At 37.4% G+C, this 11,750-nt stretch overlaps 1 protein-coding gene across 1 annotated transcript in view; it reads left to right on the top strand.

The window, feature by feature from the left end:
* The window catches only part of KLHDC10 (kelch domain containing 10), a gene marked incomplete in the record, with an annotated part of 23,832 nt that overhangs the window by 10,724 nt on the left and 1,358 nt on the right, over positions 1-11,750 (top strand). The window contains 8 exon segments of the mRNA XM_072399065.1: positions 842-934; positions 6,195-6,433; positions 8,071-8,258; positions 8,382-8,466; positions 9,310-9,376; positions 10,174-10,221; positions 10,524-10,663; positions 10,768-11,750. Coding sequence (XP_072255166.1) covers positions 842-934; positions 6,195-6,433; positions 8,071-8,258; positions 8,382-8,466; positions 9,310-9,376; positions 10,174-10,221; positions 10,524-10,663; positions 10,768-10,977 — 1,070 coding nt within the window.

Raw genomic sequence — 11,750 nt, 5'->3', positions numbered from 1 at the left:
AAAAATCTGGAAATAAGGGATTGGTTTATGTTAAAGATATTTTTATAATGCTGATCATGTTCTCTAATGTATTTGATACATTCACTATAATTTCACTTTTGGGGCAAAGATTTGGTTATCTTCATTTGGAGTTATTTCTGGGAAGTGTTCAGTGAATGTGCTCATGTCTCTGTTTGATGCACTGAAAAGGCTAAACTTTATGGGTCTGCGATCAGAAGATAAAAAAAAGTCTGAAAATGACAAGTAGTTTGTCTGAATACATTTTTCGACATGTTACTTACCATTTAGCAAACACTGAACCTTGCAAATGATTTGACCAAAATTCCTGAAGATGTTTATACTGATTTGTCATCACTCTGTATGTGTGTGCACATGTGGAAATTTCCAGAACCATCTTGGTAAATATATACTGTGTATTTTCATATTTAGTCCATTCACTGGCCATTCATTGTTTGGGGTTTGTGTGGGTATGTATCATTTAGTAAATGATTAAATTTTAGCAGGTATCTATAGAGAGTAAACCCAAAACATGTCTGCTAATAGATTTTACAAGCATTTAGCTTTTGTCCTAGTATATAACTCCCCCATCCTCCTAATGGATGAAGTTATTAGTTATTTTCTTTATCTGTCAAACCATACAAAATGTTATTGATTGTGAAAGTCCCATTGTTAGCAAGTTGGGCAATGTGTGTCTGACATTACCCTGACTGTGTCTGCAATTTCCATAAGGTACTAGTTAGGTGGTCAGTGTTTGCCCAGCTCCTTATTGCTGCTCATGTTGCTGTCTGTTGATGCCCTGTGTTGTGTATGTCTGACTCATTGCTGGTAATTGTGGTAACAGGCTCTAAGAAGAAGGTACGCTGGTTCCCCGTTAGGCGACTCTTCACTCAGTCCTGTCCCAGCATCAGGATTCCTAGCAGGTTTTTAAGAGAAGGTGGGTGATGATTACCAGCCATGCACATAGTTCATTTGTTTGTCTGGTGTTTTAATATCATTCTGTCCTTCTGGCTGCTGTTTTGTGTTCTGTTTCTAGCTTTTGTGTGTGTTTTATGCTGACTTTGCTTAAGTAGTCTCAAATATTATTAAGGGTTCAAAGGTGTGTGTGTTAGTGTTATAATTGTATAGATTTTTAATATGAATCTAATTCTTCTACTGTAACCCGCAAAGCATAGTGTAGTTTGTAATATGTAAGAGAATAACTACCATTTTCTTATCAGACTTTGAACTATGTACAAATTATGGACAATTGTACTAATAGAATAGAATAGAAAAGAGTAAAAAGATAATGTGACAGGCTGTGTATTTACCCTTGCCTGACATTTTACAAACTTGACACTTACTGCCATTTACTTTTTAGTAAGTCTGTCTTTCAGAAAGAAAATTGCAGATTTGGTGTCTTGTTGCATTACTTCTGCCTGTATGTTCCTTTCTTCCTTCCTAGAACATTAACAATTTTCTGAATCATGTAAAGTCTTCTATCTGGTTTTGGTGCATTTTGCTTTCTGTTGTGTGTTAACAAGCATGAACAAAGTAGAATCGTATGCTTTCTCTGTTGGACTGAGTAACTGTAATAACTGTAAGTTTTGTTTGTTTTTTTTCGGTTTAAGTTTTAAAAAATCAAGCCTTCTTTAGATAGTGAGGATCAGTTATATAATCTGTTGGGTTTCTTGACATATGTTTAATGAGGAGGTAATAACTAAGTGGTTAGCCCTAATTCCAACTAAAACCAAGGAATTTGAATGTGTGTCCTAAAACTGCAGAATGTATTAGTGGGATCCATGGTCTCTATTAGACTTTCCCTGCTGTGTGTGTGACTGTATAAATGTTGGAAGAATTTTGAGGTAGGGATAGATACAGAATCTTTTGACTTTGTATAAATACAGAAAATAAAATGTTTTAATAGCTTAATTTGTTCTATATACTTTCTTGTATTAAAAGAGGAATAGACTGCAGAGATGGAGACATAATCCTGCCCCTGTACAAAGCATTGATCAGACCACATCTGGAATATGCAGTCCAGTTTTGGGCACCAGTTCACAAAAATGACATTGTGGAATTGGAGAGAGTGCAGAGAAGGGCAACTAAACTAATAAAAGGAATGGAGGAGCTCAGCTATGGGGAGAGATTAGCTGAACTGAATCTATTCTCCCTTGAGAAGAGACGTATAAGGGGGGATATGATCATCCTGTATAAATATATAAATGGTCCATATAGAGAACTCTCTCCTAAATTATTCTCTTTAGGATTGTTACAAAGAACAAGAGGGCACTCTGCATCTGGAGGAAAAGAAGTTTAAGCTACGGATAAGGAAGGAATTCTTCACTGTAAGGGCTGTGAAAATGTGGAATCGGCTCCCTCAGGAAGTATTTTCAGCAACTACTATAGATTGCTTTACTAGAAGCACAGAATATAACTGGGTATTAAGGCTTTAAAGAAAGATTACAGAGACTGTTGATCCAGGGAACATCAGTTTGCCTCATGGAATCAGGAAGGCATTTTTTTTGCCCTGTTGGAGAAAATTGTACCAGGGTTTTTTTGCCTTCCTCTAGATCAACTATGTCTTATAGGGTTTTATATCTGGGAGTTTTTTTTATTTCCCTAGTGGATGGAATTGATGGACCTCTCTCAACCTGACTAACTATTTAGTTTTATTATACATTGTGCATTTAATAACGTTTTACAGTTAGTAAATTTATTTTTCATTCAATAAAACTTTCCCGGATTAGGTAGAGTGAATGGTGAATTAGTTTGTTGTTAAATTCACCTATTTTGCCATATACTTTTTCAAAGAAATGTGTTATAGTTAGATAAGAGAATGCTCTAAAAACTGCATTTCAAAGACCTCTCCTTCCTATCAGTGGAATATCATATCAAAATAATATTATAAAATCATATTGCGGATGCATGCTTTTGTTTTTAAACTCCCTGTGCAAAAGCCATTTCTACAAAAAGGAATATGTCATAATACTGTTGGATATGTAGCACCCCAGTACCGGATTTCACAGCCTGTCCAAAAAAATGCAAGTTTTCAAAATCTGTTGGGTTACTTTGCTATGCTTTGTACATATGTTTTTGCATCAAGTATTCTGTCAATGTATAATTCCTGGCAAAGAAGCCTTATTGCATGTCAAAAGCTTTCATCTTTATTAACATGTTGGGCGATAAAAGCTATCGGTCCAAAGTATTTGCATTCCTCAATAAAATACTTAGTGGTGGAAAACTACCATAAAGGATGACATTACACAAAAAGATTTGCATATTTTTTTTCCAGCTGCTTCCTTTCAAATTTGCCTCATGTGACCACCAAAATCATTGACCTCAATTCCCTACCAGTCTTTCAAGGCAAAGCTGCAATGAAGCTTGTGTGTCTTGTCAGGGGATCAGGCGAAACAGGTCTTAAGTAAAGTCATATTTACACTATTTATGTTTTAAGTATACGTATAGATGCAGCAACACTGACGGATAAAGGTACAGATTTATTCAACCACCATTGTAGCTAAATTACTCCGTTCCCCAAAGAGTCCATCTGACTTGTATGGTAGCAATATTCAGAAAGAGATTGCCTTTTTGCGTTACTTACATAGCGCCAACATTATATGCAGTGCTGTAAATTAAATAGGGGTTGCAAATGACAGACGGATACAGACAGTGATACAGGAGGAGAGTACCCTGCCCCGAAGAGCTTACAATCTAGGAGGTGGGGGAAGAGTCACACAATAGGAGGGGAGATATGTAGTGGTGGGAAGGAGTGAGGATTTCAAAAGACAGAAGAGAGAGAGCGGCAGGGGGAGGTAAGAGAGGTCAGAAAGGTAAATGGGACAAGAACTGTGGAAGGATTCGAAGGTAAAGCACAGGAGCTTGACTATGATTCTAAGGTAAAATGGAAGCTAATGAAGAGAACTACAAAGAGATGCAGCAGAAGAGGAGCGGAGGGAAGGATGGATGAGTCTGGCTGTAACATTTATAATAGATTGTAGAGGAGAGAGTCGAGTTAGTGGAATACCAGAGAGGAGGATGTTACAGTAGTCCAGACAAGAGATATGAGTGTATAAGGAAGTGGAGATTGTGCGCAAGTGAAAATACCTGAAAATTTTCTTAATGTAGGGGATGAAGAAGAGGGAAGAATTGAAGGTGAAGCCTAGACAATGTGTAGGGATGAATACCAGTGTTATTAACAGTTAGAAATATGTATGTTTGGGGGGGATAAGTTATGTTTCATCCAGGTTGAGTTATTAAACTGTGTGTGGCTCTGTAGACTTCTTTATGGCCTAGCTGCACAAATTTTAGACTTTTTACCAATCACACTTGCTACACAGTCGGCATGAGTTCATTAGGGAATTAATCAATTGGTTGAACAGAAAATTACTAGTTTAATGTAAACTTTTTCAGGGTTATCTTTGACTGTGAGCAGCTTCGCAAGAAGTTCTTGTTACAACGTTCATCTTCTGTAAGGCCAGGCAGAGGTTTCCTTATCTGTATAGTGTTACTGAATTTAAACAGCATTTACCTTAACTGCATGGCTTGTGTCCATGTGGAATCAATGTTCAGGTTTGTGTCCAGGCCACATTTTTACTAATTCATTTTCATTTTTTTCCCATATTACTCTTTCAGCCTTTATTTATTGAAGGGTAATATAATGTGAAAACTTGTTTTTGGGTTTGTACTCCATGGAACTTATTTTTATACATTTATTATCCTTTTATAATGTATTAGGATTTTTTAGAAATGTATGTACAACACATTTTGGATGTGACTTTGGAATTGTTGAAACTTCATTCTACAGTTGTTTTAGCTTGGCTGTCGAGTAAACCCCTTTCAGTTGAACATATACTGTCACTGACCTAGAATGGGTGTGCTAATTGGGAGATCTAATGTCACTAATGCTACTTGCTTGTTTTTTGGATTAGTATGTTCATCTTTAAACAAAAGATACAAAAAAACAATTTTAGGTCAGCAATAGTAGCCCATGTATTTCTGTTTTGAAGTATATAAACTGGTATATTACCAGTAATGATTGCTTAATTGTCTATATTAGCACAGAAGTCATTGGCCTTTTAGCATGAGATGAAAACTGACTAGTAACATCAGAATGAGAGATCGTGGGTATGTGTGATTTTATGTGCCGGCGAAGCTAGGGAAGGAGAAGCAGTCTTGTACCCTGATCTACCCTGGTTGGTATTTCACTGGATATGCCTGCAGACACAAGTTGGTCTGTTTAAAAAAAATAAAAAAAAAAATAAAAAAAAACCTGTTCTCCGTGCTGACAGCTTTATAGAAAATTGCAGCTGCATGTTGATCCCGGTTATTTTTAGATGCCCTCTAGGAGATTACTGTATAGATGAATACTTCCCTTCTGCTTTTACAGTCCATGACTATGAGTTATAATTGCTGTTTTATATATTTATATGATGTTTTATATATTTATATAAGAACATTTTGTGGCCTTTTTAAATAACTACATTTATGAGAAAATAGGTCAATTTATATAAATAGTTATTAAATGTAAATGTTGGGGGGAAGAAAGCTAAACTTGATTATTGATAACGATAATCCAGACAGGTTTTATCTTTTGTTGATAAATCAGACATACAGTAACATATAGCAATACTCACCAAACAATAGCGTAACCCCAGCTGATTGTTTTTAGTAAAACTTGCAGTTTGCATCATCTTTCCATTTTAGCATTGTCAGACACACGTGTCTCTTGTCTAAAGCTGCGTACACACTTCCAATTTTTATCGTTGGAAATGAACGACGAACGCTTGTTATCCCCTCCTTATAAAACAAAACAATGCTGTGTGTACAGCGCTCATTCATTCATCTGTCACTTGAAACAAAAGATCGTTTTCAGCAACAATCCTCCGACACCTGTATAGTGCTTTATACATGATGCACTAATTTAAAAATTGGCACATTATATATAAAAATTACTTAGCACATCATTAAATCGGCAATTTGCAGCCCTGGTATATGTATGAAACACTGTACATAAACAAGAAAACCAATGTATGACATATAGACAGAAAAACAATGATAAATTAGGCATATGATGCTGCAAAAAGTATTGATAGCATATTCTAAATAAAGTGTATACAGCTTACCAATGAAAATACATAATTATTCATTTAAAACACATTACAGGTTATTCATATAATTGTACAACTGCTCACCTGTCTTCTACTTGTGTTTTTTAGGGCGGAGGTCACCCCCAGCAAGAAGCGGACACCGATGTGTAGCAGATAATACTAATTTGTATGTGTTTGGTGGTTATAATCCTGATTATGATGAATCGGGTGGGCCAGAGAATGAAGACTACCCTCTTTTCAGAGAGCTTTGGCGATACCATTTTGCAACAGGGACATGGCATCAAATGGGTACAGATGGCTATATGCCAAGAGAACTTGCATCAATGTCATGTGAGTATTGGGGAAGGGTAAATAGTTGAACTTTTTTGTAAAATGCTGTATGTAATATAACTTACCCTTCAATCTAGCTAATGTAGTATTGTCCCATCTAATTTATTGCTACGCTGACACTTCTGTGTGAAGGTGACTACACTAGGTCTTCTTGTCTCTGCAGTATGTAGAATGTAGCCATCTTCTGTTCTCCCTGCAGATTACAATCCTATGTTCAGGCACATGTACAGTTGAGGGAAAGAAGTATTTGGTCTTTTCTTTGTCAGAGGGCAAACGTACAAAATCAGCAGGGGACCAGTCTATAATTGTAATGGTAGGTTTATTGTAGCTGTGAGAGACAGAATAACAACAAAAGAACCCTCAAAAACCCAGTGCTCAAAAGTCAGAGCTTGATGTGCATTGTAATGAGTGAAATACTTATTTGATCCCCTATCAACCAGCAAGATTTCAGGCTCCCTGGTGTCTTTACTGTATGCATGTAATGAGCTGAGATTAGGAGCACCCTCTGTAAAGGAAGGGCTCCTAATCCAAGCTTGTTACAGTACCTGTATAAGACACCTGTCCACAGAAACCATCAATCAGATTCCAAACTAGCCACCAAGGCCAAAGAGCTGTCTAAGGATGTCAGGGACAAGATTGTAGACCTACACAAGGCTGGACTGGGCTACAAGACTATTGCCAGCAGCCTGTTGAGAAGGTGACAACAGTTGTTGTGATAATTTGCAAATGGAAGAAACACAAATTAACTGCCATTCTCCCTCGGTCTGGGGCTCCATACAAGATCTCCTCTCGTGGAGTTGCAATGATAATGTGAACGGTGACGAAGCAGCCCAGAACTATACCAGGGGAACTTGTCAATGATCTCATGGCAGCTGGGACCATAGTCACCAGGAAAACAATTGGTAACACACTGCGCCGTTAAGGCCTGAAATCTTGCAGAGCTCAAGACAGCACATGTACAGGCCCGTCTGCAGTTTGCCAGTGAACATTTGAATGATCCAGAGGAGAACTGGGTGAAAGTGTTGTGGTTAGATAAGACCAAAATTGAGCTCTTGGGCATCAACTCAACTGGCTGTGTTTGGAGGAGAAGAAATGCTGCTTATGACCCCAAGAACACCATCTCCACCTTTAAACATGGAAGAGGACACATTGTTACAGGACACCTTCACTGCATCGAAGGGACAATGGACGGGGCCATGTATCATCAAATCTTGGGTTAGCACCTCCTTCCCTCAGCCAGGTTTTAAATATCATTGCGGCAGTCACTGTGCAAGAGCTTAAATGGCTGGGCAAAACAAAAAAAAGAATCCTGTTCATCTCTGCTACATCTGCATCTTTAAATAAAGTACAGGAAAGTACCTTTTTATTTGGTAGTAATCCAATGTGCTCTTGATTTTATGGTATCTGCCAAAACTGCCTCTGCACTGCACTTCCAAGCTTCTTGGCCCTGCCTGAGTTCTCCACTGATGGACCAGTGGACACCTTCCAGACCTAGCAATATGGTTGCATGTGAAAAGTTCAGTGGCTGAACAGTTTCTGAAATCCACTAATTACTGCAGTACGTAATGGTAAAATCAAGCTAAAAAAGGAGTTGCATGCTAACTTGGTTTGCCAATCTGTTTTTCCAAAAGTATGATCAAGATGTTGCTAAAAAAATGCCTTTTTAAAAACAGTCAATGTTTATCTTTTTCAGGCGATGGCAATTATTAATGGTTTTCTGTATGTATTTGGAGGAACAACTGGTTATATCTACAGTACAGATCTACACAGGTTGGACCTTTCCACTAGAGAGTGGGTTCAGCTGAAACCAAACAACCCACCATGTGACCTGCCAGAAGAAAGGTATTTGGCTGCAAGTTCTATGTTATGTGTGTATTAAAAGTTTATTACAACAGCAGTAGAGATTTATTTGTTTTATGTGCATGATCAGTTGTCCCTGGCCATGACATGCGTTGTTTTTATTAGGTACAGACATGAAATAGCACATGATAGTCAAAGAATCTATGTACTAGGCGGTGGCACATCTTGGACTGCATATTCATTAGATAAGGTAACTTTATTTATCTTTTTTTATCTGTTAAATATAAGTTGAATCTCTGTATGAGCTCTCATGGCTACATGTAAGGGATGTTTTTAGTTTTGTTTTTATTTCACTTTTTGCACAGTCAATTAAAAACAGATTGAGTCAAATAACAGGTCTTGTTCACTGATACCATTACTGTATTTCAAGTTGTGTTAAAGGGGGTAGCTCTACACCTGAACTGAGTTATAGTAAGGCTTTATGTATGCATCTGTATGCTCCCCTTCAGTAGAGCAGACAAACACTTAATGACTATTTAAAAAAGTCTTTCATGCATCCTGCTTTATTTCTTAAAAAAATGCTTTTTATTTATTTATTCTGAGGATTTGTGTTAGGCACGTATTGCACATTGTTTTAAGCAATCAGGGTAAGAAGCTGCAGTGTCCCAGCACTTAAGTGAACTGATTTTACCTACAGGACAGGAGTGCCCAGGTGAAGAATCATTCACTTGGATTGGGTCCCCCCATTGCATACATTCTCAGTAAGGCTACCTCTGAGTCAGTGCTGCCTTGATACCTGTGGGAAATCCATCCACTGTTGCAATCATCTTCCAGTGGTGGGTTGCATCTGTCGCAGTTCTCAGCTTTCTTCTTAACATGTGACGGATATGCCATGAGCTGTGTATACCAACAAAGATAAATGCTTGGAGAAACTGCATAGGGGTAGGGAAATACTTTCAAAACCTTTTTTGACAATAACTGCTCATTGATTAAACTTTACTTTAATGTGTAGAATTTTTTTTTAATTGGTACATCCCATACTAACCTATCCTTCTTCTTTTTTTTTTTTTGTTAAATATTCCAATCAAAAAAGATTCATGCTTATAACTTTGAAGCGAATACATGGGAAGAAATTCCAACCAAACCGCATGAAAATCTAGGTAGGCTTTTTTTTGCATCACTTTGTTTTACAAATGTACTAGACACAAAGTCAGTGGACCTTTCAATTGAACAAGTCCCCTATCTTTGCCACATGGCACTAAACCAGACCAATACTTTTGCCATAGGGCAAGTCAGCAGCATTGGCAGTGGTGACATCTATTTTTAAGGGTCAGTGTCTGTCTTTGGTTACCAACACTTGTACTGCCCACATAAATAGGTTCAACGTATCCAGTTAAAAGCAGAGGCTTTTCAAAGCACTAGAAACCACACTTTTTCATTATGCCACCTCTAATAAGTGTGGTCCCAAATTATTAAACATTTATACAATGCCTAAATTGAGAGCAGTTAATGAGCAGTTTGTTTCTCACTTAAAGTACACCATGTTACTATTGTTTAAGTTGATTAGTGAGAGAGGATACAAATGGGCAATCTTTTGTAAAATCTGACATAATTGTGCAACTTTAAAGGAAATCTAGTATTAGAAAAACAAGAGGCTGACATCACTGTCTATTCCTTGTGAAAATACTTGCAGACCTTTTCTTATATACTTTTAAAGTCAATGATGTGCAGCAAGTATTGCAGGTGAGAACTGACTCGCTTAACATGCATACATGTCTTCTGACTATTTGTATTGAAACAAGAAGCTCTCTATGTTGGCCGAACAACCAGCATTTTCAAATAGGTTTTCATAGTGGCATCCAGTTCATGTCTGGTATACTTGTGTTCCTTAATACTGCGTCAACTTGTGATGTTACCAATGCATTTTTAATAGTGTTTTTCTGCTGTGGTTTTCCAGGTTTTCCAGCTGCCAGAAGATGTCATAGTTGTGTCCAAATAAAACATGGTAAGTTTTGGTGTTACACCAGGTCAGTAGCTACAGGAAGGCAATCGAACCAACCTGGCAGTAATGAGTTCTAAAGAGAATCTGTCATCAGACCATTTTATTCCAATTACTAGTAAATATAAATTACGTTACAAACACAGACATGGATTGCAGGTTAATGCAATCTGACTTTTTGACTTTGAAGAAATTCTTTTATTTCTACATTTCTGGTGAAATATCCTTGTTTAAAAAAAAAAAATGCAATATGCATAGTTACTGATAAATTCACTTAATATATAACAAACTGTGTTTTTCCTTTTTAGAAGTGTTTATATGTGGTGGATACAATGGAGAGGTGATCTTGGGGGATCTTTGGAAGCTAAACTTGTTGACATTTCAGTGGACAAAGCTTCCTGCCATGATGCCTGAACCAGCGTACTTCCACTGTGCAGCAGTTACCCCAGTAAGTTTCTCCTTCTTTCTTTCTCTCCCACTCTCCTTTCCTCTTTCTTTTCATTTGCCCTCCTCTATTTTCCTCTCTTCTCACTTTTTTTTGTTTTGTTTTAGGCTGGCTGTATGTATATCCATGGAGGTGTAGTTAACATCCAACAAAACAAGAGGACTGGATCCTTGTTTAAAATCTGGCTTGTGGTCCCCAGCCTCTTAGAACTGTGTTGGGAGAACTTACTAAAACATTTTCCCCAGCTTGCCCACCTTCCTACCAATCAGCTTCTGCAACTTGGACTGTCACAGGGGCTTATTGAGAGGTTAAAATAAAGAAGCCACATGCTCCTCTGTATTGCTTATGGAGTTCTGTGATACATAAGGGGCTCTCCCTGGAAGCCCGCTGCTAACAAGATCTGGATGACTGGACCTTACTCCATATCTGTGGCCTTCGATCCTTTCACAATTTACTTGACCAGCACCTAAATCATTTGTTTTAAGTTCTTGCCTTTGCTGGCTGTCATGACTTTTATTCAAAGAGAACTTAAAGATGTTCTTCAATTTGTTTTAAAATATTTAACTTATTTTTTATTTTTATTTTTTTTACATGGATGCTATTCTTGACATCCTGCTTCTGCCTTGTTCTTTGTAAACAATATGCTTGTATCGATCTCACTGTGGCTACATAGCATAAGGACCATGTGTAATCTCTGCTCCAGCAGATTGACTGTTCCTAACGCTGCAGGTGTGCTGTCTACAATTCATGCCAAATCATAACTACAGTGCTCTTCTTCTAGACAGTCGAACCCCAGCCTGGGATCCATTAATCATAGTCCAAACGATTCTGAATATTTCTACTGGAAAAAACAGATTGTTGAAGTTGTGTTTGGCTGAATGTACAAAATACCGGTAATACTTGGATAATGAAAAGTGTAAGCATTTGGTCATCTGATAATCTAAAAATAACTTGCTCAAGCTGCCTGTTATCAGATTCTTGGTCCATCTACACCACCGGCTAAAACTTCTCCAGGAAATTAGGAAGGCCATTAACTGACTTTGACAATTTCTTCTTCCTTTTTCTCTGTAAGAACGTAAAAAAAAAAAAA

The sequence above is a fragment of the Pyxicephalus adspersus genome, chromosome 2, assembly GCF_032062135.1.
Source record: "Pyxicephalus adspersus chromosome 2, UCB_Pads_2.0, whole genome shotgun sequence".
NCBI classification, from domain to species: domain Eukaryota; kingdom Metazoa; phylum Chordata; class Amphibia; order Anura; family Pyxicephalidae; genus Pyxicephalus; species Pyxicephalus adspersus.
Note: the sequence above shows the minus strand (reverse complement) of the source record. Positions and strands in the feature narration are given on the sequence as shown.